We start from the raw sequence: 21,930 nt of genomic DNA, 5'->3' as shown, positions 1-21,930 counted from the left end.
ATACCTAACAGAGTTCATCTAGCGTTCGCGTTTTTTTTTAATTTTGTACCACTGACATGCTTGTTAGTTGGCGAGTTATGATGGTTGCACACTTTTCCTCTCTTAATGAACTAGTACGTGCATTGCACGTTCTAGGAAAAGAGAGGTTAGTGAGTGAGCCCACCTGGCATGGACGGCGCAGGTCCAGCGCCGACTCCTCGCTTACTTCAGCACTGACGAAAAGCGCTCTTCAGCTCCTGGCGGTGTAGGTGCAGCCAATTGGAGTGGAGGCCGGGCCGGTGCATGCCGTCGTGGTTCGACCAGTCAATTGTACGTCGGAAATAGAAACGCGGCAAGGGAGGTAGCGGCCAGGGCTCCTTTATCATCAGTGCGCGGCCGGTGGTCAAGCCAGGCCAAGCCACCTTTCAGTCCTTGTCGTCCCTGTACCTGACGGGGCACCTACTGCTACTGGGAGGAGTCACTGTTGGATCAGGCCAGATCGGTGTATGTTTCTGCTCTCTTCCAAATTCGCATTTGATTTCATCCAATTTATACGGCTTGGATCAAGCATGTACTATAATTTCCGACGGCCGGACGGACGGACCGACCGTCCGCCTAACCCGCGAACGCATCTCGTAACCGTCTTCCACCACACACATATATTTGGTCATCCCCACCAGGCCATCACAGCCGGCTCACGTCATCGGCCCTACTCGTCCCGGCCACCGTCACCGCCACCGTCCATCATTATGCAGAATTTAAAAACGAAATATTTGATTTTTGAATTTTATTTTACTAACGGGTGAGATATACAAGGTAGAGGACGAAAAATGCTTAAATTTTCGATAAAATTTTATAAATTTCAGTTTTTTACCTGTGAACGAAAAAAATATAAAATAAAATTAAAATCCCTAGCTACATCACCGCTGGCTTAGCTAGTCAGCAATCAAACGTTATTATTCCCACCAACCACATCCGATGCACCCAAGACCCCAACTAACCATTGCAGTTGCCACAATTTGACACCTGTCAAATTAGTACATCAACCATCTGACTGATGTCCTAAAAGATAACATTGCCTGCTAAGATGACACTGGAAACCGGTGCCTATACTGTTTAGTGACAGAGACGTTGATGATGTTCCAGTGACTGCAAAGTTTTTCTACCATGCCTATAAGTGTCCATCTCAGAAAGTCAGAGTAGCTTTGTTTCAGAAAGTGACCTTTTTTTGCCTGGGACGGAATGGAACAACCCTAGCTTTGTACTGACAATGTTTACAGTTTTACACCACAGCATCCAAGCAGAGAGAAACCGAGATTAAACTTGGGGGGAAAAACCTAAACTAGCCTTCATTGTATTTTTTTCCTCTTTTTTTGAACGGTGTAATTTGTTCTTCTGGTACACCTGTGTTCATCGGATTGGAACCAACACGCAGAGAAAGAATCCACTGATGTGGCGATTGGGTGACATTTGAGAGACGTGAGCAGAAAGATGGCATCAATAATTCAGGGCTCCTGGGCCCCCGACCCCAACAAGCGTCTAGTGGCCACGATTCTTTGGACGGGAGGAGAAGGGTTGTTGGCCTCGTTCTCTATCCCTTTTCTGGTGGTGGTGCTGCTGCTCCTGCTGGAATCGCGTTTGGTGGTAGGTGTTGGGTGCTGGACCGTGACAGCATAAATTGCACACATCTTTTACTACTCTTTTGTTATTCTGGCTTGTTCGAGATAATGCTGCGACTGTTCTGATTCTGGATTCTGACGGATGACGACGACAGGTGGCGCCCTTGAGCCTGTCGCAATCTTATTCTTGGCTACTGCATTTCTCTTCGCAGGCAGGTCCAGATCCGGATGCTTTCTTAGCTTAATTTCCCGTCGTGGCTGTCGTTAATCACGAGGATCTGTGCAGTGTATGTATCGCTCGATCGTGATGTATTTGCTCTCGCTTATGTTCTGACCATCTGACGTACCCCGTCTGAATGGGCTGCGAATGCGATGGTCCATTGTCGTGGACCTGGCCCAAAAAACTTCTGCTGCTTCCGGCAGGAGAGCTCCTGCGCCCTGCTAGAAATACTTTGAAATTTCAGATCTTGTTTTTTTAGGTAAGGAGCTTCATTGATTACGATATAGCAGGATTACAATCAAACTGCAGACACGCGAGTAATGCAGACACACGTGTGCAGACTTATTGCAAGAACGTGTTGTTGCAAAAGAAAGAACAAAAACATCACAACTCCTGCTAAGCTCCTTGATTTCAGAGAGAATCGACGAAACTATGGATATTTTGTTGTTCATGTTCAATCATAGGTTCACCAAAACCTGGCTATCTATTTCCATGATCAGACGACGAGCACCAGTCTATTGATTGCAAACCGGAGACCATCTCTGCATGCTAGAGCTTCCATCTATAACGCACTCAGGGCGTGGGGATACCAGCTCGCTACAGCACCCCAGTCCACAGAACACTCCATGATCATCCCTAAGCACAAGTCCTGTAGCCCCCAAGTTCACGTTACTTTTATCTATACTCCTCTATAACTCATCAGTTATAACAGATTCAGACGATCTTCACCATCTATCCGAGTTGATCAAACGATCACTATACAAAGTTGATCAAACGGTTACTGTACAAAGTTGATCAAACGGTCACTGTACAAAGTTTTCATCCCAAAAATATTATCAATCACTCATTATTTGCCTTCCATACTAGATATTTCCTTCCATCTGATAACTCATCTCCTTCCACATCAATCGATGCACGGTTCTCTCGCAACAAAGGTTTTAAGCTGCTGCACGGCGCCTCCGATCTCGACGAGAAGAGATTATTATATGTCCTTGTTGATCCTAGTTCTTTGATCATGCTCACAACCCTTATTGATGAAAACCTCTTTTATGAGAAGAGTATTGCCATTGTGAGATATTATTATATTTCCTTGTTAGATTAATAAAACTTGTACTGTTGAGATATTTTTTTAGGGCAGTGTACCGTCGAGATATAGAAAGATGTACATAAAAATAGAAATATGTCTGGGTGTTTTTACAAAATTTTAGCCATTTCTTCTTTCCATTGTGATTACAAAAGATGTATTATGGAGTTTAGTCTCTTTGTTGCCAAGGGTTGTGCAAAGGTCTCATGTTGACACCCTCGAGGCAAAGCTGGGAGTGTCGGAGCTCGATTGCTCTTGCGAGGAGTACAAGAATGTTCTGTTATGAATAAATAATTTGTTAGAGAAAATATTACATTAGAGTTGACATCATTACTTGCAACTCTATGCAGTAAAAGGGGTTTCAATTTAGAAACCGTTGCAAAGCATGAGTATTTTACTAGATAATTGAGATGAGACATTACTTTCAGGGTGTTTTAGCTTAACCTCTAGGCACCAAGCTAGACACACGTTGATAAGATTCAGAACAATATACGTTGAAAAAGTAAAAAGCTCATACATATGACCTATGGCAAGTAAGGAAAATTCATATTGCTGCAACTGTAGAATAGCAGTTTGTTTTGTTCTTCAGATTTATGGACTATTGTTATTATTTATTTTAATACTTAATTTATAGACATGAATTGACAGATGGACTATTTGCTATTGTCCTTGAGTATAGGCACGTGGATTCCACATGCGAGCTTACTAGTAGGATTATAGGAACCGTCAGTATTGCACTTTAACCAACCTGCCGGCGGCTTGCAGCACTGTGGTTGAGGTTCAGCAACTCGGGGCTCCTTCGTCGGATGCATGATCTGCCATAAGTCGAAGGCCGTGTCGCGCGCCAGAAATATAGCCTGTCTCATGAGCAGCGTAGCTTCTCCATGCCGTCGCTTGTTTCTTGTCATCCACAGAGACCACATCCCTCAGATAATTACTGCTGCCTCTCGTCTTGTGCAATGTTCATTGAACAACGAGTCCCGTGCCCATGTTAATGGGTGCATCCGAGGAAGCTTGATGCCGGTGAGTTCTTTGGTATGTGAGCTTCTTGCTCTTGTCGTTGTCGCTCACTGTGCAACAAACGATACGGCTGATCTGACCGAATATGTGCCATGTTTCCCCAAAGACCAGGCCTGGAAATCCTTCTCATTCATGGCCAAAGGGATGCGAAGGATCGCATCAGCATCCATGGCGATGAAGCACTCCTGGATCAGCTCCTCACTCCATTAATTGACCGCTCGCCGTGATCAACTCAGATACCAAGTGAACCGGTTGATCATAAGCTGCTGTGATTGGTCTGCCACTGGAATGATTGGGAATCCATTTTTTATCATAAGCTGGTGTGATTGGGAAAGTCAATGTTCGGGAAGAACCGCCCAGTACACGAGCACAGAGCGATCTAGAGTTCTTGATTCAGCGTGTTTCCCAAGCATAGCAAGATTAAACAGACGTAAGTCACGAAAACCCACTCCTCGACATTTTGGTCTTGTGAGATGCTCCCATCTTTGCCCGTTTGTGTCAGTTATCTGCCGAGCTACCACACCCACCAGTAGTTCGATATGGAGTTTGTCGTCTGTTTACATGTCTCTGCCGGGATTTTAAAACAGCTCATGGGATAAGTGGGTACTGCTTGAGCCACTGACTTCACGAGACGCGTGAATTTCACTTAAAACAGTTCAGTTCTCACCAAAAAGAAGAGCAATTCACGCTTTCGGAAGGGGCCTCAATGACAATAGTTACCGATTTGGACATAAGAACATTCTAGTATTTCTTTATGGATTATTTGCAAAAAAAAAAAGGTCAGTTGTTACGAAACACGCGGACACAGCAACGGCAGCGCTTATTTCTCACGCGGACACTACAACTTATGGATGGTTTTCATGTCGGCGGCCACCTGCAGAGTCCCTTGCTCGACGTGATCCCACCAGCTCATGAGGAAGTTGTCAACCACCAGCCTGAACCAAGGGGACAGCTTAACGCCGTCCTCCCCAGCGTCTGCTTTCCTGTGCAGCTCCTTCAGCTGATCGCGGTTCATGTACTTGACGTCAGCCACCTCTTCGGGATTCGGGCTCAGCTTCACGTCACGAACCATGAACAGGAGGTAATCCACTGAAATGACAAGAAATCAATTAGGTCTATGATCTCTAAGACAGTCCTTGAAAATGTGCAGAAGGGGGCAGGCAACTGAACCAAATAGCTTGGAAACTGGAAATCCAGCAGTAGTAGACAGAGGGCAAGTATTTACACTCATGCTCGCCCCATTTTCCATCTGAAGGAGCCTTGTAGAGCATCCTCCCGAGTGGAATGAATTGATCAACTGGTAAATCTTCAGCCGTTATCCCCAGTTCATCAAACAGCTTGCGCTGCGCAGCATTTCTGACCCCTGGACAGAAATACAAGATTGCAACTGGCATTCAGTAAGGTAGACGTAACCGTATGGGTGGTACATATAATGGTAGGGATTTGTTCTTCACTCTTTAGGGCAGATGTATGTACCTAGGCACTTCTCCTCAATCAATTCAGATTCACGGTACAGCGGATGGCTACAGCAAGTGTTTGTCCAGACAAGTGGAAATGTCACTTTTGTGGCAGACCTTTGCTGTAAAGGATATAAAGTTACAATACTGTGGAAGGTGCACAAGCTTAAGAAATACGTTTAAAGAAATAAAAAAGGAAATAGCAAATAGCAAAGGCAGCAGAAATGGTGACAAATGATTCATTTCTAGTGCGCTGAGCTGTTGCTTTGTAGTTTGTGGAACTGTTTACCTATATGCTTAGAAGCAATAACTGAAGCACTAAGGTCAATTTATAGCACAAAGCTGAAATGTATGCGTTGAACCTTGTTTAACATATATTCATCAACCAGCATTCCTGAAATTGGTACAGCACTAGATAACACTTCCAGAGTGGCACTACTTCGGCATTTCCTGGTTAAAGTTGCTAAGGGTTTGACCTAAACAAGGCTTTTGCTCAGCCAAAATTAGGCTGACAGGGCGAACTTCAATACACACATTTTATGACAGAGTGTTGGAATTTGAGGGGGTTTTCTCTTTAAAATTCGAATTTGAGTTGAAGTCAAATTTGAATTGAGCAAGTTCCTTAAAAGGAAAAAGAAAAAAAGAAAAAAAAGATGAGGCCAGACCGAGTGGGTCGCTTCAAAGCCCAAAGGCCGAGCAGCCCACTCGGCCGGCTGCCTAACCTAAAAGGGTGCCCGAACCCCTTCGGGTTGGCGGCGGCCGCCACAGAGGCGCGTGGGGGGGGCTCCGCCCTTCCCGGTAGCCCGTTCGCCGTCCGGCGGATTCGGTGCGCCGTTGTGGCGTCGTGGGGTTATAGCCGGGCCTCTTCTTCTCCCTTAAAAAGGAGGTTAACTCATCTGAGCTTTGCCCGATCTTCTACTCCCTGCTCTCCACTTGCGCTCACGTCTGCGGTTCTCTCTTTCTCTCTCGCGCGCGACGCTGTGCCGGCTCCTTCCGGTGGGGCGACGACCGACGCGGTAGAGCTCGTCTTCGGTTGAGTTCCCGTCAGCTCTCTCTCGCCGGCCTCGTGCGGGATTTGGCGCGGTGCCTTCAGCTTGTACGGCGCTCGGCGGCTTGGTTGCCAGCTGCGCGTGTGCGCGTGCGGGTCCGTGGTGTCGTCGGCGTGGTGGTCTCTGGGTTGTGCCTTCGTGCACGCCATTGCTTGCAGTGTTCGGCTACTTCGCCTTGGCCCGGTGTTGGACTCTTGCTGTTGCGGTCTTCTCTGCTTCTCGGGTGCCAGCTGTGGTGTGCCTCGCAGCCAGCTCTGTGGCATTGTATCTCCGAAAACTATTCCTAGTTGTCCTCGGCATAGAGGGGGAATCTCTGTTTTCTGGGACAGCGCGTTCGCGTGCCTTGCTATCTCATCCTGTTGGACAGTAAGCTCGTTCCAATCCCTCCTTTACATTCTAGCGTGCAATTTTGATTCTCAGTCAATTTTAATGTATATGCATGCTAGAAGAGGCAATAATCTGCTATGTGATGATTGCGGGCTAAGTACGATTAGTGTTTCAATTGTGCTCTTAAGCTAGGCCGTAGTCGCCAGTTGTTGATCTAGTTGTATCTCTGTTAATCAGTTTTGTGTCCACTGTGGTGTGCCTTTTGGCGCCCTCTGTTCAGTGGCTTTGTCTTGGCTCAGTGACTTTGGAGAGCACTTGATGCTCTCTGTTCTTGTTGGCAAGGGCGCCCTTGGACTTATCTCTCGATCGGGTGCCCCTTTGTGGCACTTTGTGTTGGTTTGTTGCCTTCGGTTGTCTTTGATGCTGCCTAGTCCTGGTGGGCTTGGACGCCCTGCTGTTCTCTTTGTTCGGCTCTCTCTCTCTCTGTAGTCTGTGGAGGCCGACTGGTACTGTGCTTTAGTTTTTCAGAGTTGTACACTTGATAAAAAACTAGGGTTGCTCGGCCTAGCTCTAGAGGTGATTTGATACACTGATCGGTAACATCTTAGTATGTGTTAGATGGCCGTTAATTCGGCAACTAGCACTGAGAGCCATAACTTTATTTTAATAATTGTTTGTTTTATATTGCCTCTCATTGTCAACTGTCCTTTTTGATTCATTTGTATCCATGAATAGCTTATGTTCTTTCATATATGCTTTTGAAATGCTCATGTTTACCTATATGATATATGTTGGCAGTTATGCTTTTATATATACGTGTAAATTCGGAATCAATTTAATCGGAATGTTGCTAAAATATACTTTAAAACAACAATTCAGAAAACAGAGAGTAATGGCTGCTCACTCTGACGTCATTAAACCTGACGCGTTCGACGGCACATGCTTTAAACGCTGGCAGATTAAGACTAGGATGTGGCTGACCGACCTGAAGTTGTTTTGGGTCGTGACGAGTGCTCTCCCTGAGGCTGCGCTAGTAGATGCTGATGCGACAGTGAAGGCCATCGCTGATGCGGAAAAGGCTAAATGGGAAGACGCAAATCAAGTCTGCCTGTCTCGTCTGCTGAACATTCTATCGAACCGTCTGTTTGATGTGTATTTGGGATTCACTTCGGCCAAGGATCTCTGGGAAGAGCTGGAGAACAAGTTCTCTAAGGTGGATAATGGCAATGAGTCATTCACGACAGAAAATTTCCTCAACTTTAAAATGTCTGAGGGAAGGTCTGTGATGGAGCAGTTACAGGAGCTTCAGCTCATAGTCAGGGACTTAGTCCAGTACAACTGCATCCTTCCAGATAATTTTCTGGTGAATGCCATTCTGGCAAAGCTGCCGTCCTCATGGCGTGACTTCGTGACCACTCGCCGGCACATGAAGAAGCAAACTCTCTGAGCTGTCTGCTGCTATCAATGTCGAGGAACGTGCAAGGGCCAGCAACAAGCCATCACCACAGGTCCAGGCTCACCTAGTGGAGAAGGGGTCGTCGTCGAGATTCCAGAACCAGAAGCAGAAGAAGACAATGCTCAGCCTCCTCAGAATCAGAATCAAAACAAGCACAAAGGCAAGAAGATGAAGAAGAAGAGAGAGGACTTCATTTGCTATGTCTACGGCACGGCCGGGCATACTGCTCGCAGGTGCCAGGATAGGAAGGGCAAAGGTCCGACTCCTAAGCAGCGCAAGGAAGCACATGTGGTGCTGGGTCCATCCAGCTCCGAGGGGTATGTACCACAGGCCTTTATGGCAAGTCCATCTAATGATTGGTGGATTGATTCTGGTGCTACTGTACACATATGTGCTGATCACTCTGCGTTCTCTTCTTTTCAGGGTGCAGCAAGTGGCCCCGTCTTGATGGGTAACAGTGTACCGGCAGCAGTACGTGGGATTGGACAGGTCTGTCTGAAGATGACTTCAGGCAAGACAATCATCTTGAAGGACGTACTGTTCGTGCCGACCATGAACCGGAACCTTATCTCAGTGTCACAGCTGCTTCGCCACAGTCTTAAGTTAGTGTTCGAGTCCAATAAAGTCATTCTAACTAAGTTTGGAAATTTCACAGGGAATGAGTCTGGTGGTCTGTTCCGCATGTCTGTAATGAATAATTATTCATTTTCTGCTATTCATCAGTCTTGTAATAAGAACCATGATGTGTGGCATTCCCGATTGTGTCACATTAATTCGAGGGCCATTAAACGTTTAAGCAACATGAATTTGATTCCTGAATATAAACTTGATGCTTCTAGATGTGAGATTGCGTGCAAGCAAAGCAACCTTGTCTACCTTTCAAGACCGTAGAAGAAAAAGGCAATTCTCCTCTAGACCGTGTCCACTCTGATGTATGTGAAATGAATGGCATAATTTCTAAAGGCGGTAAACGCTATTTCCTCACCTTAATAGATGACGCAACTAGATATTGCTACATCTATCTAATGAGAACGAAAGATGAAGCACTAGAATATTTCAAAATCTATAAGACTGAAGTAGAAAACCAATTAGAAAGGAAGATTAAACGCTTAAGGTCTAATAGAGGAGGAGAGTATCTCTCCAACCTATTCTCCGAATACTGTGCAGAAAGTGGAATCATTCATGAAACCACTGCCCCATACTCACCCCAGTCAAACGGGATCGCCGAACGTAAGAACCGAACTGTCTGCGACTTGGTTAATTCCCTATTGCAGAGTTCAGGTATGTCGGATGTCTGGTGGGGCGAGGCAGTTCTCACAGTATGCTATGTCCTAAACAGGGTGCCTCCACGCAACCGCGAGGAGACGTCGTATGAGGGATTTAGAGGGAGAAAGCCGAATCTTCCTCACCTTCGGACTTGAGGTTGTCTTGCTAAAGTCAGTCTACCTTTACCGAAGAAGATAAAGCTAGGACCAAAGACCGTAGATTGCGTCTTCCTTGGTTACGCTACAAACAGTGCAGCCTATAGATTCCTAGTGGTCAAATCCGAGACGAGCGAAGTCGCTACTAATATTATTATGGAGTCTCGGGATACGACATTCTTTGAAGACATCTTTCCGATGAGAGGAAATGAGATAGTTGCTCCAGATGGGTCTAGTGAGCCGTACTCTATTCCTTCGAGTGTGTATGATCCAGCTCCAGATCTGGAGTTGAGAAGGAATAAGAGACAGAGGACTGAAAAGTCACTAGGCGATGACTATGTCACTTATTTAGTGGATGAGGAACCACGATCCCTCACAGAGGCATATGCATCTCCAGATACAGAGTACTGGAGGGAAGCAGTCCGTAGCGAGATGGATTCCATCATGGCTAACGGAACGTGGGAAATAGTAGAGCTTCTAGCTGGGTGCAAACCGGTAGGGTGTAAGTGGATCTTTAAGAGGAAAAGGAGACCCGATGGTACTATAGAAAAGTACAAGACCCGCTTAGTGGCTAAGGGTTTTACTCAGAAGGAAGGGGAGGATTACTTTGATACGTATTCTCATGTGGCCCGTTTACCTACGATCCGGGTGCTATTAGCACTTGCCACTGCATGCAAACTCCAGGTTCATCAAATGGACGTGAAGACCGCTTTCCTAAATGAAGAGTTGGATGAGGAGATATACATGCAACAGCCTGATGGATTCATAGTAAAAGGCCAAGAAAAGAAAGTGTGTCGCTTGGTTAAATCCCTGTATGGTCTAAAGCAAGCTCCTAAGCAATGGCATGAGAAATTCGATAGCACGTTGATCACTGCCGGGTTTTGTGTAAACGAAGCCAACAAGTGTGTACTATCGATTTGTTGGGAGCAAAGGTGTCATTTTGTGTTTATACGTAGGTGACATATTACTTTTTGGGACCGACATGGAAACTATCAAGGAGGCAAAAGAATTCCTCTCCAAGAACTTTGACATGAAGGACATGAGTGAAACTGATGTCATATTAAACATCAAGCTGTTAAAGGGGGAGAATGAGATTACTTTATCTCAGTCTCATTATGTGGAGAAGGTCCTAACCCGATTCGGGCAGATGGACGCTAAGCCAGTCTCCACACCCTATGATCCAAATGTCAAATTGCATAAACACTCTGGTGAACCCGTAGACCAGCTGAAGTATTCACAGGTCCTTGGATCTCTTATGTACTTGAGCAGTGCGACGAGACCAGACATCTCATATGCAGTATGCAGGTTGAGTCGTTATACGTCCAACCCAGGAGATGATCATTGGGAAGCGCTGAGAAGGGTACTCAGGTACTTAAAAGGAACAATGAACCTCGGTATTAAATATACCGGTCATCCAGCAGTCTTAGAAGGATTCAGTGATGCTAACTGGATCAGTGACTCGGATGAAATGAGAGCTACAAGTGGCTATGCTTTCACTCTAGCTGGTGGGGTCGTGTCATGGAGATCGTCTAAGCAGACATTGATAACACGATCCACCATGGAGGCTGAACTAGTTGCCCTAGATTCAACAACGATGGAGGCAGAGTGATTGAAAGACCTTATGTCAGACCTCCCTGTGCTGGAAAAACCAATTCCAGCAGTCCTAGTATACTGTGATAATCAGGCTGTGATTATCAAAGTTCAGAGTAGAAATGACAACTTGAAAACCTCCCGACATATTCGAAGACGGTTAAAGTCATGTAGGCATGCCAGAGAGACTGGTGTAATTGCAGTGGAATACATCAAGTCTGAAAGGAACTTGGCTGATCCTTTCACTAAGGGTTTGGCGAGGAGGCCAATCCAGGCAGCGTCTGAGGGAATGGGGCTCTTACCCTGTTAGGTTTCAACAGTGGATACCTATCCTAAGTGATCGGAGATCCCGTGATTCAGGTTGTAGGAAACGAAGCTAGTTGACACCAGAAGCACCTCTTCCTGGGTCCCATTAGCTGTAGTGCTTCATCTGTATGGTAGGCTGAGCATACGCTCTTAATGAGCTCTACGCTAGATGGCGGGAAATTGTCCTATAGGATTTCTCGAAGAGCTCACCTATGTAAACTAATCATGAGGTCGTGATCCGGGAGAGGAAAAGGGATACTCTCTAGTGAGTTCATGAAAAGATACAAGGGTATGACCGTAAAGCCCTGCCCCGTTTGAGGAGCAGATCAACTGCCTGTACTATATGTCTTTGAAGTGAAAGCCCCCACACCAAGGAACTGGATCAAGGTCTAGTCCTCCAAGCTGTCTGTGCAGAGTCGTAGTTTCTTTCGCTAGGCAAAGTTCAAGCTTAATCGCACCTTCGTCGGAAAAAATTAGTATATTAAATCAGTAATGATGTCCATATGAGTCAGTCGAATTTTGAAAGGTAAAAGGTGGGGATTGTTGGAATTTGAGGGGGTTTTCCCTTTAAAATTCGAATTTGAGTTGAAGTCAAATTTGAATTGAGCAAATTCCTTAAAAGGAAAAAAAAGATGAGGCCGGACCGAGTGACTCGCTTCAAGGCCCAAAGGCCGAGAAGCCCACCCGGCTGGCTGCCTAACCTAAAAGGGTGCCCGAGCCCCTGGGGGCTGGCGGCGGCCGCCATAGAGGCGCGTGAGGGGGGCTCCGCCCTTCCCGGTCGTCCGTTCGCCGTCCAGCGGATTCAGTACGCCGTTATGGCGTCGTGGGGTTATAGCCGGGCCTCTTCTTCTCCCTTAAAAAGGAGGTTAACTCACCTGAGCTTTGCCCGATCTTCTACTCCCTGCTCTCCACTTGCGCTCACGGCCGCGGTTCTCTCTCTTTCTCTCTCGCGCGAGGCTGTGCCAGCTCCTTCCGGTGGGACGACGATCGACGCGGTAGAGCTCGTCTTCGATCGAGTTCCTGTCGGCTCTCTCTCGCCGGCCTCGTGCGGGATTTGGCGCGGCGCCTTCCGCTTGTACGGCGCTCGGCGACTCGGTTGCCGGCTGCGCGTGTGCGCGTGCGGGTCCGTGGTGTCGTCGGCGTGGTGGTCTCTAGGCTGTGCCGTCGTGCACGCCATTGCTTGTAGTGTTCGACTACTTCACCTTGGCCCGATGTTGGACTCTTGCTGTTGCGGTCTTCTCTGCTTCTCGGGTGCCGGCTGTGGTGTGCCTCGTAGCCGGCTCTGTGGCATTGTATCTCCGAAAACTATTCCCAGTTGTCCTCGGCATAGAGGGGGAATCTCTGTTTTCTGGGACAGCGCGTTCGCGTGCCTTGCTATCTCATCCTGTTGGACAGTAAGCTCGTTCCAATCCCTCCTTTACATTCTAGCGTGCAATTTTGATTCTCAGTCAATTTTAATGTATATGCATGCTAGAAGAGGCAATAATCTGCTCTGTGATGATTGCGGGCTAAGTACGATTAGTGTTTCAATTGTGCTCTTAAGCTAGGCTGTAGTCGCCAGTTGTTGATCTAATTGTATCTCTGTTAATCAGTTTTGTGTCCACTGTGGTATGCCTTTTGGCGCCCTCTGTTCAGTGGCTCTGTCTTGGCTCAGTGACTTTGGAGAGCACTTGATGCTCTCTGTTCTTGTTGGCAAGGGCGCCCTTGGACTTATCTCTCGATCGGGTGCCCCTTTGTGGCACTTTGTGTTGGTTTGTTGCCTTCGACTGTCTTTGATGCTGCCTAGTCCTGGTGGGCTTGGGCGCCCTGCTGTTCTCTTTGTTCGGCTCTCTCTCTGTAGTCTGTGGAGGCCGACTGGTACTGTGCTTTAGTTTTTCAGAGTTGTACACTTGATCATAAACTAGAGTTGCTCGGCCTAGCTCTAGAGGTGATTTGATACACTGATCGGTAACATCTTAGTATGTGTTGGATGGCCGTTAATTCGGCAACTCGCACTGAGAGCCATAACTTTGTTTTAACAACTGTTTATGTGTTATATTGCCTCTCATTGTCAACTGTCCTTTTTGATTCATTTGTATCCATGAGTAGCTTATGTTCTTTCATATATGCTTTTGAAATGCTCATGTTTACCTATATGATATATGTTGGCAGTTATGCTTTTATATATATGTGTAAATTCGGAATCAATTTAATCGGAATGTTGCTAAAATGTACTTTAAAACAACAAAAAGAGTGTCGATCTAGAAAGTACAAGAGGCAGGCCCATGAAAGGAAAACTTGTGGTCTGCTAAATCATGTTGGACCAAATTTGGGCTTCACTCGTAATAAAGCAAACTAAGCTTGATTCTCATTTCAAGTTGAACTCAAGCTGAAGTCCAGCATGATCATGAGCCCATCTAAGCAAAGTTCCTAGTACCCCTGAGCTTGATTAATTTATGAGTCACCCAAACCAACTTGACTTGATCACTCCGGTCTGTTTTGAAGACAAGCCAGTACTTTTTTTATTAGGCACAGCCTATTTGAAGTTTCCAACCATAGCCTATTTGATTGGAAAATATAACAAACTGGATCTTATGATGATACATGGTAAACATTGGAAGTAGCAAATATAACATACATATTTAGTGTTGTGCAAATACCTGAAGTAGCAATTCATATTTGGAGTTGAAAAGGAAAACACTGAACGCTCTGTGTAAGACATTCCCTGAATCAATCTTTTCCATGAGGTGGCCTATAATTCTTGAGAGAGTATGATTAAGAAACTAGTGCAATAGCAGCTAAAACTGATATTTGAGTGCTAGGATTTCAGTTGAAGGTGAAAAGCAAAAAATAAGTAAAACACCCAATTTTCCACTTTTTTTCAATTGTAACCCACCTGTGTTGCTGAACTACTGCCCATCATGCTGTCCTGCTGCATGTGCATGGAAGTTCCACCTAAGTTTTTTATTTGGCTGGAAATACTGTTGAGTCAAATTCATTAAGAGCCGATTGTGCCTACGTTCTATGCTAACAGAGAAATTAATCTATATCTTATGGCTGTTGTCTCACCGCTTGTAATTGTAGCTAAATATTGGGATTTTATTTTGTGCAATCTATATAGATGTGGGATATTGAACAAGAGGTGGGATTCATGGTGTCTTCTTCACTCCGAGAGCTAGAATTTACCACCTTACTCCATATAAAAAATTCAAAGAATTTCTAATTGATCGGGGAAAGCGATGGATCTAGATCACTTATTTTGATAGGGGCCAGATTATACCTGTGAAGATAAATCAAGTATAGATATTGAAACAATTTATACTCCATATTAAAAAATAATATTTTAGAGTTGTATATCAAATACAATTGTAAAAATAGGCATTAGAATTGTACTGAAATGCAAAGGTAAAGCCAATGTAGTGGACAGTAGCACGTCATCTTCCTCCCATCATCCCCTTCCCCCTGCCCATTATTCGTCCTCACTAGCGCCCCCTCCACCGGCGCCCCAACCCCCCGTACTATGATATAATTTAACTCGAGTTTCTGCCCAACATTCACATATATGAGGAAAATAGCAAGTAATTTCTACAGCTTATGTGGTGAAGCATGTAATAATTGTCCAACAAGTACGAGAAGAAAACAACAACCAGTACAGTGTTAGATAAGGCTGCACGGAATGGCACCACACACAATGACACAATTGAATGAATGAAAGGATTAATACGTACAGTTATACTTGGACTCGTGGCCGATGACATTATCCTGTTCGTCCACTAAAATGCACCTGCAAGGCAAATTGAATTCTTCAGCCCTATTGACAACAGTGACAAGATATGAAATGGAAGCGATTAGCTAGAACACCCTTTTCAATCTTAATTGTCACTGAGCAACATGAATCAGACAGTCCACTAAGTACTAACTGTAGCAGCATCGAGCTAGAAAGCTAAGGAAGCTAATCATAAGCTCATTCTAATCATCCAATACTCGAAAGAGATTGTACCAGTACCCACGAATTCGATCCTATTGACTCGATCCGCCACAACAACAAGGAAGCACCTCGCACACCCCCAAAGAAATATTAACTCCGCGCAAGTTGGCGACACCACCACCGTAACGACCCCCCAAAAGCACGCCACCCACACTTGTCCACGGAAAAAACAGAGCACTAGTAGCAAGTTGACGAGGACGGGGGGGGGGGGGCACTCACTCGTCCTCGAACATGAGCCGGCGCTGGACGGCGTCCATCCCGGCGTCGGCGTCCACGGCGTCAGCCTTGCCTATCACGGCGCCTCCGGCCGCGGCGGCGAACGAGCGGCGCCCCCGGAGGGCGAGCCCCGGCCTGGGGAGGAGCCCCGAAGCGGAGGAGGAGACAGCCAGCCGAGACCACGAGCGCCGTCCGACGCCGAGCGACACCGAGGCGGACGCGAGGAGCCGCACCGTTGCCATCGCCATGGGGGTAGGGTGAGGCGCGCGCGGCTGGATTTTTTTTTGGGGGGGGGGGGGTGGGGGGGGGGCGATCGCTGCTGCAAGCTGGTGAGTGCGTTCGGTCCGAGTGAGCGAGTCGCGACTGCGGCCGGACCAAGGGCGAGTGGCGCTTTCGAAATCCAAGGCAGTCCCGTGAAATGGACGGTGACACGATAGTCGTGTCGTTGCAATCTCGGCAGAAATTAGGCATGTACGATGGTGCTACCTTAGCCGTCTCTGAAACCTATTGTTACTAACAGAATCTTTGCCTTGATAAGCATGTGATCAATTATCATATAACTGTTAATCAATGTAATTAGCAGTTATATTATGAAGAGATATCTGTTGGAAAGCAGACCTCCCAACGAGTGTCTTCTCATTTCTTCATCTAGCATATATATGTAAACATTGTTCATTGATGAATATAAAATTTTCATTCTCTCTACTCTATCTCTACTTTCTGTCTATCGATCCATTTCTACCGTAACATATTATCAGCAGCTATCTCTACTTCCTATTTATCTCTACTCTATCTCTACTTCCTGTCTATCTACCTATGTTTGTGCTTTTGAGTTTTGATTGGAACAAAATTTGTGGTCTTTTTAAAAGACTAAATTCAGTACGAATCCTTCAAAATTCGCGACACGTTATCTCTACTTCCTGTCTATCTCTACTTCATATCTAACGACCTATGTTTGTGCTTATGAATTTTGATTGGAACAAAATTTGTGGTCTTTCTAAAAGACTAAATTCAGTACGAATCCTTCAAAATTTGCGTACTTGTTGAAGCACATCAGATTTCTGTGTAGGATCCAACAGCTTAAAAATCAGTCAATTTTTTGCTCATTGTTACTGATAATTCGGTTCCCTTTTGATTCTTCTTTCATTGACACGGGTCGGTGACGGATCCGTTTTTTGTCAACATGGTGCATATGATAGTAGTTAATTTTTTATTTTCTAATGTTATATCATATGAAGCAACCTATGTGACATCATCTAGTTTAACAAATAGAACACTCGAACTTCTAACGGACCAACCTAAGACATCCTATGTTTTATCTGAGTCTGCCACAGGGAAAACTAAAGGTGGCCAAGTGGATCGGGCCAAATGGGCCGGCACCAGGCACGGCCATTTTGGTCCAGCCCAGGCACGGCCCGTTTAACTGTTCATATTTTTATAATATTTTATATAATTTGTTTAGATCTAATAACATATAAGATATGTGGTGCAATGGTAGTGTGTTTGACTTCAAAGTAGAAGATTGGGTGTTTGACTCCAAAGTAGAAGTAAGTTTTTATGATTTTTTCAATTTTTCACGAATTGATGGGCAAAAAAGGTCATTGAACCTATCGTGCCGCGGACCGACACGGCACGACCCAATCTTAAACGGATCATGCTTAGACTAGAGTCGTGACACGTGAGTCGATATGACCCATTTAGCTAACGGATCGTACCTCAATAGACCCGTACCCTACCGAGCCAGGCCGCCCGTTTGACTACCTCCAGAGAAAACTGATTCAACAACCGTACAAATTCAGAATAAACATACTCTTCAAAGCAAGCAACCATCTCCAAACCAATAGCGCGAGAACTTGTCATCACGCAAAAGATGGCATCAAGACACACAAGGGAACATGGCTATATAGTCAGCCACTCCTCAATTCCGATACGTAGACCCTATTTTGCATAGTCTATTACTGACTTTCGTTCATTAAAAGTTATAAATTAAAATAAATAGACTAGTTTATTGTTGATTTTTAAAAATAAAAACTGGTTTCTAATAAAATGAGCTAAGAACTGATAAATTGACTGAAAATGATTTTCTTACACATCATCTTACAAAACTGATATGCTGTTTCTCATAAAAACCAATAGCTTTTAGCATAAATTATAAACAACTTCCAACAAAAATCGTTTTTCAACAAATACTCGTAAGTTTCACCTATCACAAACAGGGCCGTGATACCGTGCGAACAAGCAGCAAATGGTATAGTGCACTAGAAAGTGCATGAGTTTGAGGCAGTAGTGCAGTACTAATCGTAGCAGTAGTAGCACGGAGAACGTTTCCAACATACGCAGGCTCCAGTCTTCCCACGAAAGAGGCAACAAACACCATCGCGCCGAATGACGCCGCCCGGCATTCACTCGTGCACCTCCTCCTCTTCCTCCTCGTAGTCGGCCTCCTCGTCGGCGGTCGCGTCCTGGTACTGCTGGTACTCGGAGACGAGGTCGTTCATGTTGCTCTCGGCCTCGGTGAACTCCATCTCGTCCATGCCCTCGCCCGTGTACCAGTGAAGGAAGGCCTTCCTCCTGAACATGGCTGTGAACTGCTCGCTCACGCGCCGGAACATCTCCTGGATCGAGGTGGAGTTGCCCACGAAGGTGGAGGACATGGACAGGCCCCGGGGAGGGATGTCGCACACGCTCGACTTGACGTTGTTGGGGATCCACTCAACGAAGTAGGACGAGTTCTTGTTCTGCACGTTGATCATCTGCTCGTCCACCTCCTTGGTGCTCATCTTGCCCCGGAACATGGCCGACGCGGTCAGGTAGCGGCCGTGGCGGGGGTCCGCAGCGCACATCATGTTCTTGGAGTCCCACATCTGCTGGGTCAGCTCGGGGACGGTGAGGGAGCGGTACTGCTGAGAGCCACGCGAGGTGAGCGGCGCGAAGCCCACCATGAAGAAGTGGAGGCGCGGGAAGGGGATCAAGTTGACGGCCAGCTTGCGAAGGTCGGAGTTCAGCTGCCCTGGGAAGCGAAGGCAGCAGGTGACTCCGCTCATGGTGGCACTGATCAGGTGGTTCAGATCACCGACTGTTGATAAAACCAAGGTTCACATCAGAAAATCTAGAACAGTAAGAGGTCAAAAATATGTTAAACGTACTAGCTGAGATTTGACCATAATAAATATAAGTAGGAAAGAGATTCAGTGGATTATCAACTGAGTTTAGTACTCATCACAAGAATTAAACTTATCATTTTGAACAAACTGCACAAAGGCTCAATTTACAGCCAATGCTTATATTTGGCTCTTCAGTTAAGCCATGATAGAACATGTTTCATATGATTTTAAACAGAGTTACAGACCAAACAGCTGAATATAGAAAAGGATGCACAAAAAAAAAAAAAACACAAGTCATAACATGTACCTAACACCCTGACCGATTTACCAATTTAGCATTAAAGAATGCGTACACAATATGAAAACTTACTACAGATGTTTAATTTGGTAACTAAGTAAACAGATTTTCCCCTACAACAACTTAATGCAATATCAACTCAACAGTAAGTTTCTATCACCGAAGCATCCTAATCAGGACTGGGCTCTTAAATCCTAACAACACTTGGCACATTTTAAGCAGCAAGTTTCTATCACCAAAACAAAGCCCACTAACTTGAGAACAAACGTTTTTTTTCATTTTAAGCAGAAAGCAGCACTCAAGATGACTAGCAAGCTATAACATAGCTCACTGCACTGCTAGAAACACAGAACAAAGCCCAATCGCCATCTACTATTATAAGCAGATAAGGTAATCAAAGTAAAGAGTTACACATGGTGCAGGGACGTAGAGAATCATGCAAACCCTTAGACTGTACATGACATTATGACCACGTTTATCAATTTAGCATCTGGTTATCTCCTCTTCAGCTTTTAAGAATGCGCACACAATGTTTAACTTGGTACCAGTGTTTTAATTTGGTGATCAATAAGCTGCTCACAATGGCCACCTTTATTATGTAATATCAAATAAAAATTAACTATCCTTCCCACGGGATCAAACAAGTAGTTCAGCTACCAACATACGCCAATCGGGACTAGGCTCCCAATTCCTGACAACATTTCTGACAGTAGGTTTGTATCACCATAGACGAGAGCCACTAACACGAGAGCAAACGCCTTTCTTCATTTTAATCACGAAGCACGACTCAAGATGACTAGCAAGTTGGATCAAAATTCAATGCACCAAAAGCACAGAACAAAGCTCATTCAACATTTAGATGATGCAACTATAACCACGTAAGGTAATCAAACATGGTGACTAGGAAGTGCCTACAGCTAGGGGTGGTCAGCTTCAGTGTGCGGAAGCAGATGTCGTAGAGCGCCTCGTTGTCGAGCACCATGCATTCGTCGGCGTTCTCCACGAGCTGGTGGACGGATAGCGTGGCGTTGTAGGGCTCGACCACCGTGTCGGACACCTTGGGGGACGGGAAGACGGAGAAGGTCAGCATCATCCTGTCCGGGTACTCCTCCCTGATCTTGGAGATGAGCAGAGTACCCATGCCGGACCCCGTGCCGCCGCCCAGCGAGTGGCACACCTGGAAACCTGGCACCGCGCGCAGAGAGAATGAGACAGACAGCGCATCAGAATCCATGGGAATTCGGAAGAGGAGAGAGGGGACCTTGGAGGCAGTCGCAGTTCTCGGCCTCCTTGCGGACGACGTCAAGGACGGAGTCGATGAGCTCGGCGCCCTCGGTGTAGTGTCCCTTGGCCCAGTTGTTGCCGGCGCCGGACTGGCCGAAGATGAAGTTGTCCGGGCGGAAGATTTGGCCGTAGGGCCCCGTGCGGACGGCGTCCATGGTGCCGGGCTCCAGGTCCATGAGCACGGCGCGCGGCACGAACCGGCCGCACGACGCCTCGTTGTAGTAGACGTTCACGCGCTCCAGCTGCAGGTCCGACGTGCCGACGTACCGCCCCGTCGGGTCGATGCCGTGCTCGTCGCACACCACCTCCCAGAACTTGGAACCGATCTGGTTCCCGCACTGCCCGCCCTGGATGTGCAGGATCTCCCTCATCTTCCTCCTTTCCTCTTCCTCCTCACCTGCAAAATCCGGCAAGATCTCCTTGTGAAAAATAAAAATCAGGTTAAAATGAAAGAATCCTTGATCCGACCTGAAACGCCCACCAACAAATCCCCAAAACGAACGAACCGTACAGCAAAAACCGTCGATCCAACGAAAATTTAGGGATGCTAAGGAACTTGGGGGGCAGATATTCGATTGCGGCATTACCTCGGGGAACAAAGCGATCGGATCGGACTAATTCTGGGGAGAGGAAGAGGTTGCAAACTTACAATCGGAGAGGGAGCACCGGGTGTGTGTTCCTGGAGGTGGGGAGGGGGTGATAATAGCGGCAGTGGGGATGGGGCACTGATCGGACGGCGCAGGGGGTTGTCCTCCAAGGGCGCGCTCCGAGAGAGGTCAGCCGTCCGATGCGAGGATCAGGCGGTTACGCGCGTCGGCTCCGAAGTGGCCCGTTGATCCCTTTTTTGGATTTTGAAATGTGAAGGGTGGGCCGTGGGCGCTTTGCCGGGATGGGATGACAGGTTTGCCCTTGGCATGTTTGTTTGACATGGCTCATCTTCTAGGTTTATCTTAGATTTTGAGTTTATAGGTAAATATAAATTTTTTAAATCTCTATTTTTAGATTAAAATAGAAATAACATGGCTCACTCAAACATCATCGATGTACCTATAATTCTAGCTCAACGAATTTCTAAAGATAGAAATATTCAGTTTCAAAAATTCTTAGATCTGAAGTTCTGTCAAACAGATCCGAATTGAAGTACCAACTGTTTCGCAAGGAGACAAGGGTGTCAATGGAATTTTTCTGTGGTTTTGAGTCAAAATCTTGGGCCCATTCAGGAAAAAAATATATTGAGGATTGAAAGAGAAAGAATGAAAAATTTGGATGTCATTTCTTGTGAAATCATATGAGCTGGAAATGGGAGAATGGAGGTGATCTCTACGGGAGAAATTGAAGAAAAATGAACACAGGAAATTGGGACAGAATTTCTAAAATAATTCTTCGATTAAAAAGCCGGTGTGTCATGTCATTAATGAAAATCAGTTGTGATTCCTAGTGTTCGTGGGACTTGTCTCTACACAGCATTAATAAGAGTCTTGCAACACAAGAATATTGTAGAATTCGATACGTTTTCCTTAAAATGCCAATGCA

General features: G+C 45.9%; 2 protein-coding genes across 4 annotated transcripts; both read right to left on the bottom strand.

The window, feature by feature from the left end:
* Positions 1-4,541: 4,541 nt before the first annotated feature.
* LOC133928885 (isopentenyl-diphosphate Delta-isomerase I-like) lies at positions 4,542-16,009 on the bottom strand. The gene is made up of 6 exons (XM_062375395.1): positions 15,715-16,009; positions 15,236-15,291; positions 14,168-14,259; positions 5,399-5,501; positions 5,148-5,285; positions 4,542-5,011 (listed from the first exon to the last, which is right to left on the bottom strand). The coding sequence occupies exons 1-6, from the start codon at positions 15,957-15,959 to the stop codon at positions 4,761-4,763; spliced, it is 885 nt and encodes a 294-aa protein (XP_062231379.1). The 5' UTR covers positions 15,960-16,009; the 3' UTR covers positions 4,542-4,760.
* A 1,764-nt stretch (positions 16,010-17,773) lies between these two features.
* LOC133928884 (tubulin beta-2 chain) lies at positions 17,774-21,133 on the bottom strand. Of its 3 annotated transcripts, none has more exons than XM_062375392.1 (4): positions 20,985-21,133; positions 20,375-20,794; positions 20,029-20,298; positions 17,774-18,787 (listed from the first exon to the last, which is right to left on the bottom strand). In XM_062375392.1, exons 2-4 carry the CDS (start codon positions 20,766-20,768, stop codon positions 18,114-18,116), a joined length of 1,338 nt encoding a protein of 445 aa, XP_062231376.1. In that variant the 5' UTR covers positions 20,769-20,794; positions 20,985-21,133; the 3' UTR covers positions 17,774-18,113. The 3 variants fall into 3 exon arrangements, with proteins under 3 accessions (XP_062231376.1, XP_062231377.1, XP_062231378.1); XM_062375393.1 differs by lacking the exon at positions 20,985-21,133 and adding an exon at positions 20,866-20,973; XM_062375394.1 differs by lacking the exon at positions 20,985-21,133 and adding an exon at positions 20,879-20,902.
* Between the last annotated feature and the right edge of the window lie 797 nt (positions 21,134-21,930).

Source organism: Phragmites australis, chromosome 9 (assembly GCF_958298935.1).
Source record: "Phragmites australis chromosome 9, lpPhrAust1.1, whole genome shotgun sequence".
NCBI lineage: Eukaryota > Viridiplantae > Streptophyta > Magnoliopsida > Poales > Poaceae > Phragmites > Phragmites australis.
Note: the sequence above shows the minus strand (reverse complement) of the source record. Positions and strands in the feature narration are given on the sequence as shown.

What these genes read in the sequence shown, in the direction of transcription:
- LOC133928885 (XM_062375395.1), bottom strand. Translation starts at nt 15,959, where the DNA reads ATGGCGATGGCAACGGTGCGGCTCCTCGCGTCCGCCTCGGTGTCGCTC. An exon ending in GATTGAGGAGAAGTGCCTAG is followed by an intron (nt 5,286 to 5,398) that starts GTACATACATCT and finishes ATTTCTGTCCAG; the next exon opens with GGGTCAGAAATGCTGCGCAG. An exon ending in AAAATGGGGCGAGCATGAGT is followed by an intron (nt 5,012 to 5,147) that starts GTAAATACTTGC and finishes TTGTCATTTCAG; the next exon opens with TGGATTACCTCCTGTTCATG.
- LOC133928884 (XM_062375392.1), bottom strand. Translation starts at nt 20,768, where the DNA reads ATGAGGGAGATCCTGCACATCCAGGGCGGGCAGTGCGGGAACCAGATC. An exon ending in GAACTGCGACTGCCTCCAAG is followed by an intron (nt 20,299 to 20,374) that starts GTCCCCTCTCTC and finishes GCGCGGTGCCAG; the next exon opens with GTTTCCAGGTGTGCCACTCG. An exon ending in GAAGCTGACCACCCCTAGCT is followed by an intron (nt 18,788 to 20,028) that starts GTAGGCACTTCC and finishes TTTTATCAACAG; the next exon opens with TCGGTGATCTGAACCACCTG.